The sequence below is a fragment of the Dama dama genome, chromosome 8 (assembly GCF_033118175.1).
Source record: "Dama dama isolate Ldn47 chromosome 8, ASM3311817v1, whole genome shotgun sequence".
In the NCBI taxonomy this organism is placed as follows: domain Eukaryota; kingdom Metazoa; phylum Chordata; class Mammalia; order Artiodactyla; family Cervidae; genus Dama; species Dama dama.
This window is the reverse complement of record NC_083688.1, coordinates 8,712,517-8,729,271: the sequence shown is the minus strand read 5'-3', so window position 1 is coordinate 8,729,271 and position 16,755 is coordinate 8,712,517. Positions and strand designations below refer to the sequence as shown.

The 16,755-nt window shown below is 46.2% G+C and overlaps 1 protein-coding gene across 5 annotated transcripts; it reads right to left on the bottom strand.

Moving 5' to 3' along the window:
* Positions 1–70: 70 nt before the first annotated feature.
* On the bottom strand, positions 71–15,560 carry MTFR1L (mitochondrial fission regulator 1 like). 5 transcript variants are annotated; one of them, XM_061148254.1, is made up of 8 exons: positions 15,486–15,560; positions 12,805–12,919; positions 12,320–12,463; positions 11,800–11,904; positions 9,233–9,342; positions 8,537–8,748; positions 6,967–7,288; positions 71–1,631 (listed from the first exon to the last, which is right to left on the bottom strand). In XM_061148254.1, the coding sequence occupies exons 3-8, from the start codon at positions 12,332–12,334 to the stop codon at positions 1,526–1,528; spliced, it is 870 nt and encodes a 289-aa protein (XP_061004237.1). In that variant the 5' UTR covers positions 12,335–12,463; positions 12,805–12,919; positions 15,486–15,560; the 3' UTR covers positions 71–1,525. The 5 variants fall into 5 exon arrangements, with proteins under 5 accessions (XP_061004237.1, XP_061004236.1, XP_061004239.1 ...); XM_061148253.1 differs by having other exon boundaries at positions 15,460–15,526; XM_061148256.1 differs by lacking the exon at positions 12,805–12,919 and having other exon boundaries at positions 15,486–15,557.
* Positions 15,561–16,755: the final 1,195 nt, after the last annotated feature.

Genomic DNA, 16,755 nt, shown 5'->3' with positions numbered 1-16,755 from the left:
TAGGCAATTCTCCCAGACCCAGGCATACAGGGGCAGGGAGGATAGACAGAGAAGTAGAATGATTAGGTAGTTTTGTTATTTTATTTTTGTGGTAACTTTACAGCATTTTAAGGTTATATATGTTTAAACATCTCCCTGAAAAGGGCTGACTTATAATGAACTAAACGTGACTGTATCATTCTTCTACTACAAGGTGGGAGAGAACTCCCTTTGTAAAACTATGAATCCAAATAAACGACTGTTTACAAAGCTGGCTCTGATGGTAACTAAAACATTACCAATTTCATTTTTTTTGAAAAAGCAATGTTCCGTCATTGCCACGGGTCTGATCTGAACACAAATCTAATCTGATTTATGTTCTATTCAAGACATCATCCACCGGGTGGCAGTTTCCCATGTTGCAGGTGTGGTACCTAGGAGGCTTAAAAATAAGCCTCTGGGGGCAAGCGTGCAAGTTATAGGATGGACTGGCTTTAAGAAGTGTTTCTACAGGGGACAAGAAGCTCCCTAGGGAAGAAGCTTCCTCCTATAAAGGCAGGAACCTGTTTACAAAAGCTCATATACCTTGAAATTATAGGAATTCTATACCTGTGGGGGATACTGGGTGGTCACAACTCAAGAGATGGACACAACCAACGCAGTATCTCTCCAAATCCTTCCTTTAATGTCAGGTAGTGCTTCAACCCAAACACACACAGGATACAGACTGTAGAGAAAAGGACCTGAGGGCATCTGAGTCATGCATATAGGTATGCTAAGTACAAACCTTGGCCCCACGCAAAGGAGCAGTCAAGGGCCTGGAAGATTCACCTCTTCATTTCTCTTTCCTGTTGGGCTTAAAGTCCATGGAAGAGAAAGCTTTCAATCAGTGGAACCAATGAGGCGTCAGGGCCTTGGAGGGTAGATTTGGTTGTACAGTATTACAAAATATATTTAAGAAAAAAACAGCCCAGGCCTCCCAGCAGTAGCCCAAGTCTCAGCTGGTCCAGTGGCCCAACCTCTACATGTAGGTGTTAAGACAGGGAAGGGGGAGAGAATGATTGCTGGGCATTGGTGTCAGTTCATGATGGAGCAGCATAAGATTTTCCCTGCCCTGTGAACGTGCACATACATTTATAGCCCCCTCCCCTCAGCCCTGCTCTGCTGCAAGGAAGCGGCTGAGAGTGAGTGACAGCTGGGCACAAAGTGTTTGGTGAGACCAGTTATGGGGTCTAGTGCAGTGAAGTCAGTCTTTCATTTAGGACCTACTTTCACACAGGAGAAAGGAAAAACCAGAAAGTTCTATCTCACCCTTTAAATTGAGACATTCCAACGTATATAATTACCTGTGTCTCAGCTCAAAACAGTCCTTTAGCTTCTAAGGTTTGAGTATGGAAAACATAATGCAGCTCTTCTTAGTCCAAGCTCTAGCTTTTGGCAAGACTGTTGCAGACTTCTAACTGATGGGCAGAAACATCTGCGGTGATGAAGGCAGCTACTGAAGGAATTCCAGGAGCGTGAGACTGAGTTGCAGAGCTGAGTGCTATCAGTTCCCTTTTCTACTGATATCTTCTTCCTTCAGAGCAAACTTCCTCCTTAGAACCTCAGAGATAAGAACAGCAGGATCTTCCTCCTTCAGTGAACTCCGGCTCCTAGAAATAGAATAATTTGTTTATTGAGTACTTTGGTTTTTCCAGTAGTTATGTATGGATGTGAGAGTTGGACTATAAAGAAAGCTGAGCACTGAAGAATTGATGCTTTTGAACTGTGGTGTTGGAGAAGACTTGAGAGTCCCTTGGACTGCAAGGAGATCCAACCAGTCCATCCTAAAGCAGATCAGTCCTGGGTGTTCATTGGAAGGACTGATGTTGAAACTCAAACTCTAATACTTTGGCCACCTCGTGCGAAGAGCTGACTCACTGGGAAAGACCCTGATGCTGGGAAAGATTGAGGGCAGGAGAAGGGGATAACAGAGGATGAGATGGTTGGATGGCATCACCGACTCAATGGACATGAGTTTGGGTAGGCTCCGGGAGTTGGTGATGGACAGGGAGGCCTGGCATGCTGCGGTTCATGGGGTCGCAAAAAGTCGGACATGACAGTGACTGAACTGAACTGAACTGATTGAGTACTTACTCTGTCCTGGGCAGTGTTTTGTGTGTTGGGATACAATCTCATTTACTCTTCAAAACATTCTTGTGAGGTAGAAGCTACTACAATCCTTTTTTACCAATGAGGAGATTGACGCACAGCAATGTTATGACTATGCCCAAAGTCATTAGTCAGTAAGTGATGAGTCAAGAGTTTAAAACCAAGCTTGCAGATCTCATCTTTTAACTAGACATAGTTTTACTATTTCCTTCAATGGCTATAAAATGTGGGCAAAGGACCATTAACCTGTTGGCACTGGCCCGTCGTGGCTAAGCTTCTGCTCCCACCTACTGGCTCTATCTTACAAGCAATCCAGAATTTATAGTTAAATGTTCACATCATAAGGGACCCATGGGAGCAAAACCAGTTCCAGATTAGGGCAGATTCAAATTACCTGATAACCTCAGGTATGTTCCTGGAAAGTAGCTGCTTGAAATCCTAGTGAACTTACATACATACATCCTCATGAAAGCATTTTATTGGTCATTATGCTAGACATAAGGGCTAAGATTATTATTAAATCTCGAAAGCCAAACCAAGAGGAACTGCCTTCAGTCTGACACATTTCTGAACCTTGAGGACAGGACTACTTACCCATTCTTAGTCATCAACCCAGCTCCTTCTATCAACAAAGGAGAAAAGATCCCAGGACATGAGTGAGAAGAAGGGCTTAGCAGTACGGGATCACAAATCTAATTGGTACAAGAGGCAAGTTTAAGAAAGTTGGAGAGTCAATCTATAAAATACTGATAAGAAGAAAGCAGCAGCAGCTGAATTTGGGAATGCTGGAGATCAAAGAATTGTAGGTCTGTATGACCAGCCTGACTAGGGACAGGTAGTAGGATCCACTACCAGCACCTTTGTCTAGTTTTCAGAAGAAAATGGGACCAGAAAACAAAAAGGGATCTTATGTGAGGTGAGTCACCGTCTCTTTAAGAGTAACTTGATTGTTTCAGGAGACAGCCCTCACCTCCCCAGCCCTGAAAACTCTCTTTTTTTTATAAAGGCAAAAGAATTTTTAATGGCATAAAATGAATAAGCAAACAATGTACAATGTCTGAGCCCTAGTTAACTCATGTGTAGCTACAGACTGATTAATCTGTTTGTACGTTCACAGATGGTTCTGTAATTAGGACACTTACAAAGGACAATTCTGAAATGTAAGATTTACACATCTGCAGATACTGGCTTATTTGCATCCGTCCAACAATTTTTTATTTTTTATTGAAGGATAATTGCTTTAGAATTTTGCTGTTTTCTGTCAAACCTCAACATCAATCAGCCATAGGTATACATATATCCCCTCTCTTTTGAACCTCCCTCCCATCTCCCCCACTATCCCACCCCTCTAGTTTGATACAGAGCCCCTGTTTGAGTTTCCTGAGCCATACAGCAAATTCCCATTGTCTATCTATTTTACGTATGATAATGTAAGTTTCCGTGTTACTCTTTCCATACATCTCACCCTCTCCTCCCCTCTCCCCATGTCCATAAGTCCATTCTCTATGTCTGTTTCTCCGCTGCTGCCCTATAGATAAATTCTTCATTACCATTTTTCTAGATTTCACATATATATGTGTGTTGGTTATCAGTTCAGTTGCTCAGTCATGTCCAACTCTTTGAGACCCCATGAACCACAACACGCCAGGCCTCCCCGACCATCACCAACTCCCAGAGTCCACCCAAACTCAGGTCCATTGAGTCAGTGATGTCATCCAACCATCTCATCCTCTGTCGTCCCCTTCTCCTCTTGCCCTCAATCTTTCCCAGCATCAGGGTCTTTTCAAATGAGTCAGCTCTTCGCATCAGGTAGCCAAAGTACTAGAATTTCAGCTTCAACATCAGTCCTTCCAATGAACACCCAGGGCTGATTTCTTTTAGGAATGGACTCGTTAGATCTCCTTGCAGTCCAAGGGACTCTCAAGAGTCTTCTCCAACACCACAGTTCAAAACCATCAATTCTTCTGCACTCAGCCTTCTTTATAGTCCAACTCTCACATCCATACATGACTACTGGAAAAACCATAGCCTTGACTAGACCTTTGTTGACAAAGTAATGTCCTGGCTTTTTAATACGCTGTCTAGGTTGGTCATAACCTTCCTTCCAAGGAGTAAGTATCTTTTTAATTTCATGGCTGCAATCACCATCTGCAGTGATTTTGGAGCCCAAAAACATAAAGTCAGCCACTGTTTCCCCATCTATTTGCCATGAAGTGATAGGACTGGATGCCATGATCTTAGTTTTCTGAATGTTGAGCTTTAAGCCAACTTTTTCACTCTCCTCTTTCACTTTCATCAAAAGGCTCTTTAGTTCTTCACTTTCTGCCATAAGAGTGGTGTCATCTGTATATCTGAGGTTATTGATATTTCTCCCAGCAATCTTGATTCCAGCTTGTGCTTCCTCCAGCCCAGCATTTCTCATGATGTACTCTGCATATAAGTTAAATCAGCAGGGTGACAATATACAGCCTTGATGTACTCCTTTTCCTATTTGGAACCAGTCTGTTGTTCCATGTCCAGTTCTAACTGTTGCTTCCTGATCTGCATACAGGTTTCTCAACAGGCAGGTCAGGTGGTCTGGTATGCCCATCTCTTTCAGAATGTTCCACAGTTTATTGTGATCCACAGAGTTAAAGGCTTTGGGATAGTCAATAAAGCAGAAATAGATGTTTTTCTGGAACTCTCTTGCTTTTTCCATGATCCAGCAGATGTTGGCATTTTGATCTCTGGTTCTTCTACCTTTTCTAAAACCAGCTTGAACATCTGGAAGTTCACGGTTCACATTTGCTGAAGCCTGGCTTGGAGAATTTTGAGCATTACTTTGCTAGCGTGTGAGATGAGTGCAATTGTGCAGTAGTTTGAGCATTCTTTGGCATTGCCTTTCTTTGCGATAAGAATGAAAACTCTGTATAATGGGTTCTAAGTTCATCCGCCTCATTACAACTGACTCAAACGAGTTCTTTTCTATGGCTAATATTCCATTGTGTATATGTACCACAACTTCTTTATCCATTCATCTGTAGATGGACATCTAGGTTGCTTCCATGTTCTATCTATTGTAAATAGTGCTGCAATGAACAATGGGATACATGTGTCTCTTTCAATTTTGGTTTCCTCAGGGTATATGCCTAGGAGTTGGCTTGCCAGGTCTTCTGGTGGTTTTTTAAGGAATCTCCATACCGTCTTCCATAGTGGCTGTATCAATTTACATTCCCACCAACAGGGCAAGAGCGTTCCCTTTTCTCCACACCCTCTCCAGCATTTGTTTGTAGACTTTTTGATGAGGGCCATTCTGACTGGTGTCAGGTGTTATCTCATTGTATTTTTGATTTGCATTTCTCTAATAATGAGCAATGTTGAGCATCTTTTACATGTGTTTGTTAGCCATCTGTATGTCTTCTTTGGAGAAATGTCTGTTTAGGTCTTTTCCCCACTTTTTGATTGGGTTGTTTGTTTTTCTGGCATTGAGTTATATGAGCTGCTTGTATATTTTGGAAATTGATCTTTTGTCAGTTTTATTTGCTATTATTTTCTCCCATTCTGAGGGCTGTCTTTTTACGTTGCTTATAGTCTCCTTTGCTATGCAAAAGATTTTAAGTTTAATCACATCCCACTTGTTTACTTTTGTTTTTATTTCCATTACTCTAGGAGGTGGGTCATAGAGGATCTTGCTTTGATTTATGTCATCGAGTGTTCTGCCTATGTTTTCCTCTAATAAAGAGTTTTATAGTTTCTAGTCTTATATTTAGGTCTTTAATCTATTTTGAGTTTATCTTTGTGTATGGTGTTAGGAGGTGTTCTAATTTCATTCTTTTACATGTAGCTGTCCAGTTTTCCCAGCACCATTTATTGAAGAGGCTAAAAACAGCTTTTTAACTGCATTAAAAATACAGCTGCACACCTGGCCTCTGGACTTTGAGGTCAAGATGTCAAACATTTCAATGCCCAGGAATCTACACTTAAATAAACACTTCTGGTATGTCCCGTGCAGTAGAGAAACACTGCAAGCAGGTGACTCTCAGGCTGGAGCTCTAGGGCTTCTCTGCTAGATGAGTTTCTCATGGTAGGTATTTCCCAAATCCCCTCACACTCCCATCAGAAACACCTAGAGTTCTACTCCTTGGGTGTTCTGCTTTGCTAAGTTTAAGGTGTATTTTGAACAAGCCCAAGCAATTCTGATAGGCAGCCAGGGTTAGGAACTAGGAGTCTCAAAAGTTTGTTTGTAAATCTGTGTTTTCAGGGTTGAATAATGGACCCCTGTTTAAAGGGAATTCTCCTTCCACCAAGTAAGTCTACTTTTTTGAGATACTAAAATAACTATTATGAAACTGTACTTTGAAGGATGGGGCACAAGGACACTTATTACTAGCAGTATGAGAACCAAAGTGGTGAAGCCTCGCTGGAGGACAGAAGCTGGATTAGATGAGCCTTCTTATTAAACCTGTGTTTAGTAACATTTGGTTGGGGGTCACCCCAACCAAATGTAAAGTGTTGCTCTTTTCTCAAACTGGGGGCCTGAGGCACTAGCAAGTGGGCAGGAAACTTTGTGGATGAAATTACACATTGCTACTAATGAGGATTTACAATATAAGTATTTACTTTCTATTAGATAATTGGCCACAGGCAACTTAAACAATAAACAGACCATCATAGGGGACTTCCCTGGTAGTTCAGTGGCTAAGATTCTGAGGTCTCAATGCAGAGGGCCTGGGTTCAATCCCTGGTCAGGGAACTAGATCCCACATATCACAACAAAGATCCCATATCCAGAGTGGCATAATGAAGACCCAGCACCGCCCCCAAATGATCATCATAAGCTCCTTAACATATACTTACAGATCTTGGCTCTGCTTCATCCGGTGGAAGTCCTTTAGGATACCCATCATATCTGCAAAGCTGCTGGCCTTGGACAGAGAGACGCAGTCATCCTCTTCAGACGAGCTGCAGGTAGCTTTGTGTTCTGGTTTGCAACATTCAGGGCTGGCAGAACAAAGAAGGGGGACTGATGGAAGCTCAGGGACCTCTATCTCGGTCTCCTCGGTGATGTCACTAATGACAAAGGAAGTTGTAGAGTGGAATGAGGATCCAAAACAAGGTAAGGGAGAAGAGACATTTGAACTTCCTGGAGATAAGAAATCTGGCGTTAATGAAGCCGAAGCTGAAAGAGAAAACAATAGGCATGGATGGACACTGGGGCTAAAATACAACAGTTACATCTCCCCACAAGCACCGCCTACCAAATATTCATTTCCTGGGCTGACACCATGACATTCTGGGTTCCTCCACTACCTTCCCCTCTCAGGATCTCAAGAAGATGTAGCAGCACTATGCTTTTCCAGTGTTCAACAGGGCAGAAAAACCTACCCCATAAAGGCCTTGCTTCCTAAAAGCTCCCATTTTGCAGTGGGCAATGGAATGACAGCACTCTTTAGGGTGAAGCAATAGTGTAGAACCACGGCCTGAATTCGTCCTTTTCTCTAACTAGGCCAGTGCTTCTGACTGTGCTCCTTTCAATGCAGCTACCTGTGACTGGAAGAACTGTTCTACAGCAAAAAACCAGAATGGTGATAGTTCTCCCAGTTCCCAAATTTTAATGGAGAGAATTTCCTCAATTTCTAAGTTTATAGGGAATATTTTTGGATTTCTCCTAAACTACTTCAGCATGTCTCTTGGATGATAAAAAAAAAAAATGTAGCAAACAAATATAAATGGAAAACTCAAATCCATTTCCTCTATAAAACTGAGGGAATTAAATACATAAAAATTTCAAAGAGAAAACCATGATTTTCACATGTTCTACCAACTGACAAGGTTTGGGAGCTATGACTTTGAGTCAATGAGTAGCAAAAAAGTGAGAATGGGAGGAATATGAGGGTTAAACACTGAGCATCCTGGGAGAGATCCACCTGTTGGTATTTCCTGCATCTGGTCAGCCCATCCATTCCCAGTGATTCTGCCTTAACTGCAGACAGAAAGGCTGAGGGATGGAGATGTGGTCTCTGGTAGAAAGTCAGAGTGCAAGGAAAGGGAAAATATGCTTACAAAGGGGGATATCTCTCAGTGGTAGGGAATACTTACTTTTCATATTGAAAAGAAAAGCCACTGAGCACTCATGGAAGACATGATCTTAAAAGACATTTGGAAGAGAGTTTGTTTTTGTGACTGAGGGAGGGAATCTGCCTGGGGCCCCAGATTCAGTGAAGATTTTGTTCCTAACCCAACCAGTCTGCCCAAAATGGCTGACAGGAACCATCCAAAGATTATACAGGCTAGCCAGGCTTTAGGGCAGTCCCAGAGCCCTAGACTGTAGCACCCCCGAATCAAGGACCATTTTTATCCCTATCCTGTCCAAAAGCTAAGCAAAAACAAACAGCCTGCTATTTGGTCCTGGCCAAGGGGCTCCTACCTGCGTCAGCTGCCACTATTTTGGCAATCTGGGTGCGCAGGTGGCTCAGCTCATCCTGCAACTCGGTGGTGCGGCTGAGGGCTGGGAGGGCTGGCTTCTTCAGGGCCAGGAGCCTCTCCTCTGACCCACGCAGGTTGGGCACTGAGGCATTGCGCTGCATGACGATCAGAGGGCTGGGCTTCCAGGTGTGCCTCAGGGGGCGTGTATCGCTCCTGGACCAGGGAGAGAAAAGTGTCAGAGACATGGGCCAGTGCACTGCTTCCAAAATTCCTTCATACACTCCTGCAAGAGTTATATAGCCAGATTTCCCTCGTGGTCCAGTGATTAAGAATCTGCCTGCCAATGCAGGGAACAGGGTTTCACCCTGATCTGGGAAGATTCCTCATGCTGCAGGGCAACTGAACTGTGTGCCACAACTACTGAAGTCCATGCCCCCTAGAGCCCATGCTCCACAATAAGAGAAGCCACTGCAATGAGAAGCCTGCGCACAGTAACTAAAACCAAGTGCAGCCAAAAATTAAATAAATAAAGGAGATTCATCTCCTTGCTCTTAAAAAATAAAAGTAACACAGCCAGGTTCTACTCCCACTCCTAGCTCTCACTCCTGTTGCCCTCCATCTCACTGTTCTTCTGCCTACCACCTCATCCGTGAAGAAGCTTTTCATTCCCCAGCTGGCAGGCTACTGCCTCAGCTACCTGACCCGGGCATAAGTCTCCTCTTCATCTGCAGCAATCCAGGCGATGTCAGCCAGGGTAGGAACTGGGGGCACATCCCTCAGACACAGGTCAGAGATGTTGGGCAGGGTCTGTGGGGAAGGAAAATTCATTAACATTTACTGCCATCGTGATGAAACAACTGGAAACTGGGCAAAATACATACAGGGAACATCTAATCCAGCACTGGAGGTAGGGAAGACTTCCTAAAGGATGTCCCAGTTGGAAGCAGCTTGAATAAGAGGCCAGAAGTAAGAGTTTATGAAATTACAAATAATTCAGCATGGCTGGAACAGGAAGGATAGAGTGGTGGAGAGTTGGGAGAGACTGGAAAGTGAATTAGGAGCTCTGAAATGATAAGCCATTGAAAGGTGAAGTAAGTAAGGATCAGATGTGAGGTTTTAAAAGATTACTCTGGCTATGGTTTGGAGCATGGATGGGAAGGTGAAGAGAGCAGTCATAAGATTTTACTGGAAAAAAGAGTCACACTCATTTGTTTAAGCTTTACTTGTCATGGCTTTTAAGCTATAACTGCAGAAGTAAGTAGCTATAATGGAGACCGATATGGCCCAGAGCCTAAAATATTTATTATCTGGTCCTTTGCTGACCCCTGGCTAGAGCAAAGTCGTCTTCAGTAGGACTGGCAAAAGTTACTTTTTAACAGAGATGCCCACTGTTTAGCCTTCTGGCTGTGACAATACAGGTACAAGGACATGGACAATCTGTTATATCAACAGGAAATTTCTCCTGGCAAGCTCTTTACAATACTTTTGTAGCATACCAGGATCTACATGTTATAACAACACTGTTAGAAGCAAAGTTGTTAATTTGACTATTTAGATTTAAATGTTAAAAAATGGCTACTTATACAAAAGGAATCATAATGTAATTCCTTAAAATAGCTCCTCCACCCAAATGAACAACTAGGGAACAGGGAGACTGAGTGACACCATGTTAAATGAAAAATTAGGAAGGTTCAATTATATTCTGTTTACAACAAAGAAAAATACATGCTTAGAAAAATACGGGAAAGAAAACGTGTGTCATGACTATGTGATTACAGGCAATTTATTTCCCTTTCTTTTTTCATAATTTAATATTTTCATATGGGTAAATTAAAAAATAAATCAATAAGATTCCCTTAAAAATATTTAAGGTAATCAATTTACAACAAATGTGGTATTGCTAATATGAATTCTGCTCTGTGGGAGCCTGTGCCCTTGTTTATCTCTGCCCAGCAGCATCCATCCAAAGTACTGGAGAGGCTATAGTCAAATGTGGGGGCAACCATGACTGACTCATGCTCCCGAGCTATCCTTCCCTTTGTTCCTGATGCTTGAGGCAGCCAGGGCCACATTCAGCCCTAGGCAATAACTGACAATCTGGGTCAGGAGACAACACCCTGCACCGAACCCCAAACCCATTCCAATTCAGACTCCAGATAAGCTCCTACACAGTTTGCAGCTCAGCATCCGATATACAAACTCAGCTCCTTCATTTGTTTCGCCCCAGGCCTACATCTTTTCAGGCACATATTTCTGTCTCCTTTGTGTAGGCAGAAAGCTGAAGTAGTTCTTTTGTGTTCCAGCTCCCCAAAGGAACAGACCTTAAGCATCTAACTTGGAGCTGATGTTTAACCATTAGTTCTTACTGGGAAGCAGCTAGGACTAATAAATGCTACTTAGCTTTCCACTGCACAAGGGAGTCTTATTCATCTGGGTTAGTCTGTGCTATAGTGAATGCTAAAGGCCCCCGGGGCACAGAGGTGAGGCTGAAACAGCCCAGTAAAGGAATGGCTAAACTTGGCCAGAAAAGAGAGGATGAGGAATAAAGACATCAGGGAAATACTGTAAATAGGTAGCTAAGCAGGGCAAGCCTTAGGGCTGGTGAAGAAAAGCAGTTTAAGTGTTAGTCACTCAGTTGTGTCTGACTTTTTGAGACCTCACGGACTGTAGCCCACCAGGCTCCTCTGTCCATGGGATTTCCCATGCAAGAATACTGGGGCCGTTTCCTTCTCCACAGATCTTCCTGACCCAGAGATCAAACCCGGGTCCTCCACAGTGCTGGCAGATTCTTTACTGTCTGAACCACCAGGGAAGCCCTGAGTGACACCATATTAAAAGAAAAGCAGACTTCATCTCAAAATCACACACAGCACTCAGTGTTCTATGAGGGGACCTGCCAGGGTTGCAGGCACACAGCTCAGCACAGACATGGCTAGTCTGGAGATCCAATTCAGCAGGGGCCTTTGGCCTACTCTGATACACTGGATTGCTGGAGCCTGATGAAATTTGAGTTGCTTAGCAGAGGCATCAGAGATGCAAGATGATTAATTTATGAGCAGATGGGAAGCTTGACTTGTGGTCACAGGTTTGTGTGCAATCAGGAAGTCACAGTGACCAGGATACATTAAAAGCAGTTAAATATTTTTTGAAAAATGAAGACGTGATTAGGAAAGCAACCTGTCTTGGCAACGCCAAGGAGTCTGGGCCACAGAAGCAGCACCACTCTTCCCTACACTCTGGGCCACTATTTTCCAGCTCACTTACCTCAAAGGATGCCCGGGGACATGGCTTCAGGGGCAAGTTGGTGCCAATTCTTCTCACTACACTTCGAGCAGCGCCATGCGGCTTATTTTGCCAGATTGGGATGGTCTAAAGCACAGAGAGACAGCCACAACCTCAGAAAAAATCCAACTGCTGTCCCCATCCTCTCCCCTACCTTTCCTTTAGCAGGAGTCAACCTTCACCTTGGCCAGATACCTAACGAGGACACATACTGTTGCTGAGGCACAGTAAATGCTGGGAGGATCCAGAGAGAAGGGTGAGGAGTTAGCTGCCCTCCCTTCCCACTACAAAGAGTGACAGAAACATACTGACCCCCTAACTGCCCCAATATCAATCATGGTTGGTTCTGCCTGGACGGAGGGGATGGAAGGCAGGACCCTTCAATTCCAAGCCTAGGTGGGGGAAGAATTAACTTGAGGATCTCAGAACTTTCTATAGAACTTTTAGCAGGTCTAGTGCTTAATCTTCCCCACTACACCCTTGCCCTGGGAAGGCCCCTTACCACATTGGCTTCCATTCCTGATGTTTCAACTGGCTCCTGCACTTGAAGGATAAGGCAGCAACCAGGCAGCGCTAGAGGCTTGGGGAGGCAGGGAGTGTGACGCCTTCATATCAGGCCATCTTAAGGAACACCAGACTTCTCTTCCTGTGAAACAACCCCCACAGAAGACTCAGTGGCCACCACACAAGCACCACAAAACCAGGCCCTACAGTGGGTGTCAGTCGCTCTGTCGTGTTTGACTCTTTGTGCCCCATGAACTGTAGCCCACTAGGCTCCTCTGTCCATGGGATTCTCCATGCAAGAATACTGGAGTGGGTAGCCATTCCCTTCTCCAGGGAATCTTCCCAACCCAGGGTTCAAACCCAGGTATCCCACATTGCAGGCAGATTCTTTACCATCTGAGCCACCAGAGAAGCCCATGACTAACAATGAGGCTTCTCTGACATTTCACCTGGAAGAAAACCAGCCAAAGAGGCTGCGCTCACCCAACCATGGCTTCTGCAAATCCAGACCCTTAGAGGTTCTATTCCAGATGCACCATGTGAGCTTGGCCAAAGCTGGGAGCCGTCTTGAGTCCTTAGGTTTCCTGACGCAAAACTTCTAAAAAATATATATGTATAACTGAATCACTGTGCTATATACCCAAAATAAACATGATGTTGTAAATGAACTATACTTCAATTAAAAAAATTTTTTTAAGTCAGTAAGGTAAAAAACTTCTAAAGATGTAAGTAGAACCCTTTGGTAGATAAAAAAGCTCATGGGAAAGGCAGAGTGTAGCTGCCATCCAAGTCCAACATTCATTCCTGAGGATAAGATGTAAAAAGTCCACTATGTGCCACCCAGCCTAGCACTGCTGGGCCACTATAACAGGCAGATGTAAAACAGACAACGGGAGAAAGAAGCCAGTCTAGCCGAACTCAGTCTAACAGGCCACTGGGGAAGAGCCAAAACTTTTTATCCTGGCTCAGCCTTCAACTGGCTTAATAGCCTTAGGCAAGTTACTTAACCTTTCAGAATGTAGTTTCTCTATCTGTAAGAAGACAGGAAGAGCTGCCGCTCTGGGTTATCCAGAGGGTCAATCAGTGAAATAAGATTTTAAAGTGCTTAATGAACTGTTGAAACAAGGCACAGATGGGCGGATTCCTCAAAGCTGTCCTTGCATGGTGAGCATTTGCAGTCAATGAACTCATTCAGTCCCTTGTTCATCAAACACTTAATACTCACTCTGTGCCAGGACCTATGCTGGGCACTGTAGGGGCTATGGAAAGAGTAAGACACAGCCACACTCTCAAGGAACTCACAATCTAGAAGAGACACAGGACCCGAATACCTAATTCTACCAGAGGCTGAATATCACTGTCTAAAAAAGGCACATCAGGCAGCTGGCCAGGTGAGTTCAGTCCCCCGGCCCCACGGCCCCATAGTGAGTTCAGAGGGGCTAAAAAGGGAAAGAAAACAGCAACAATAGCACAGGTCTAGGAAAAGAAGGTGAAGAGATGTATAAAGAGCGGAGTATGTTAAGGCCATAAAGGTGGGGGGGGGGGGGGCGCGCATGTCAAGTAATGGTCAGGTCTCCAGGGCTGGGCATGTTCTAGGTAAGGAGTCAGTGCAGAGCCAAGGGCAGCCTCTGAAGAGGAGATGGGCCGGACTAATCAGCTCTTTCTAGAAACCTCCCTTGGAAGGTCTCTCTTCCTCTCTAGGAAAGGAGGTATTACTCTGCGATACATGAGGAAAGGAAGCTAGGAAAGGGAAAGGGACTGGTTTAAGGTCACTTAGTGGCCATGGCAGTGGAAAGCACCCAAGTCTGGTCCAGATCCTCCTGCCTCCAACATGGGTTCCATCTTCTCAGCAAAGCTCAAGACTTTTATAAAAGTCCTTCAGCGTGCCAGGCTCTTTGCTGACTGTCAGTGCCTGCCACAGCTCCATAAGACAGTACTTCCCTGTGTTTCTCACTTTAGTCGCTGCAGTCACTACCTCTCCAAATTTACCTCCAAACTCAGTTAGGCCTAATCCTCACGTGGCAGCCAGAGGTCTCTTTTTAGGACACATTGGGAATAGATCCCTGCCAAGCTTCAACCCCTCATGCTTGCTAGAGCCAAGAAGATAACACCAAGACTCTTCAGCATGGCCGGCAGGCCCTCCCTGTCTCTCTCTCACAGCCGACAAGGCCCGTCCACTCTGGTCCTGCACGCTTCACCGCCACACCTGCCTTCCTCTGCCCTCCACCCACACTGGCCTTGTCTACTATATTCCCTCTGCTCGAAACCCTACCAGCCTCTTCACCAAGCTCATCCTCAATTACTCCTGGAGCTCAGCTGAAGCACTGCCTCCCCTTTCCGGACCGGCGCCCTGCGTTTCCTCTGGAGCAGCAGTAACTAGATAACGGTGTAGCTTGTGCAGTTTGTCCGAAGGGCGGGGACTTCCAGGTACAGCCCTGAGCCCGCCCCGTACCCGGCTGGCACTCGAGCATTTGTTAAGAAACGAACCAACAAGAACGCCGACTTAGCCTTGAACCCTGCACAAGTGTCTGCCTAGAAGATTCCCCACGGCTAGCTGGCCGCGCGCCTGGTTCCCACCACCTCCGAGCCCGACTGCCCTTTCCGGGGCTGCTGTCCCGGTGTTTTTTACACACGGTCCCCCAGCGCCTCTCGAGCGGGGCCTGGCAGCATCAACCCGGTCCCCGCCGAGGCCGCGGCGCTCTGCGCCGTTCTGGGCCGGCGGAGGGGGAGACGCCGCGGGGACCTTCGTCCAGGACACGCCTCTCTTCCCCCCGCAACAGCCCGACCCGACGGGGTCAAGGTCGGCCAAGTTCTCGCCGCGGCTCGGTGTGGGGGGGGAAGAATACTGGAGTCCGCCCACGGACTCAAAGGCCCGGCGCCGGGTCCCGGAGGAAGCGAGGAGGCGGCCGAAACGAGAAGCCTCTGGTGCGGCTGGCTGACTCGGGCGAGCAACTGCCCCCCGGGGACTCAGTTTCCCCTCAACCGAGCGTGGCGGACAACACGAGTTCCCGCGAGAACCGGCGCGGGCCCAGCAGCCGCGGGCAGCGCCCGGCGCCCGGCACTCGGCCTCGTGACAGGCTGGGCCGGAGGGCCGTGCTCCCGCTCGCGTTCCGGGGCGGCAGCCGGACCTACTCTCACCTGACTGCGGCTCCGGATTCACTCACCTCACAGCCCCTCCTACCACAGCGGGCCGCCCAGTCTCCCTCGCCCTCACTTCCGCTGACCCACCCCCCGGAAGCGATCCCTTGCAGCTGCGCACCGAGCCGCGGCAGCACGCGTCTTCCGGAAGCGGCTCTGCTGGGGGCGAGGCGAGAGGATCCTGCGGGGCCGAGGCGGGGCGGAAGAGGGGATACACCTACCATAGGCCACGCCCCCTCCTGGGGAAAAAGTTGATGGCGCCGGGAAACCACTGAGGTCTGCCGGCTCTTTCCCACTCTCCACGCCCACTCTCCACGTTTAGTCCCAATCCAACCTTTGGAAGGCATCTGTGTTGCTATTCGGCCTCCAGATTGATCGGTGTCTGCTGTCCCCACCTCGACTACAAACTTCAGAAGCTTCGCGCCGGTGTTCAAGGCTCCAGACTTAGTGCTTGCCCCACCTCATCTCACTCTGGTTGCTTCAGTTTATTTATTTTTTTTGTAAATTAATTTATTTTAATTGGAGGCTAGTTACTTTACAATATTGTAGTGGTTTTTGCCATACATTCACATGAATCAGCCCTGAGTGTACATGTGTCCCCCATCGTGAACCCCCCTCCCACCTCCCTCTGGTTCCTTCAGTTTATGCTTCCCAGCCAAGACCCTCTACAGGCTTCTCTGCACCAAGAATGAGCCTCTTTCTCCTCTTGACTCTTGCCCTCCAGTGCTTTGTAGCTTTCTTCTATTTTAGCCGTTGGTATCACACACTCCTACCCACTCCGGTATGTTGAGTTGGTTGATCAGATGGGTAGACTGAGAAGCGAGACCCCAGAGGTCTTGCAAAAAGAGATCCACATTCCTCCCAGGCTCACTCACTCACTCTGTTTTTGTGCTCAACGCCCCAGAGTCCTGGTCACCATGGCATCCAGGCCTGGGTCACATGTTCTCCTCTGACTTCAGTATGTGACTATGCCTGGCTCCCAGGCTGTTCTTTCGTCTCAAAGCTTGAAAGTCCTAGCTGTCAGGGACAGATGGGCTTCATGGTGGGGAGAATCTGTGCTGTCACACAGGCCTCGTGGTCAGACAAACTCCTTCTTGCTTTAATGCCCTATTGTTGCTCTCTTGAAATTAACAAATATTTTTTTTTCAACAAGGGCCCTGCATTTTCATTTTGCACTGGACCCTGCAAACTATGTAGCTGGTCCTAGTCAGAGACTGTGTCCACCCTGATTCCCACCATACTGCAAATGATGAAATTTGACTTCCAGGTACAGCCCTCCTTCCAGGATGACAAATT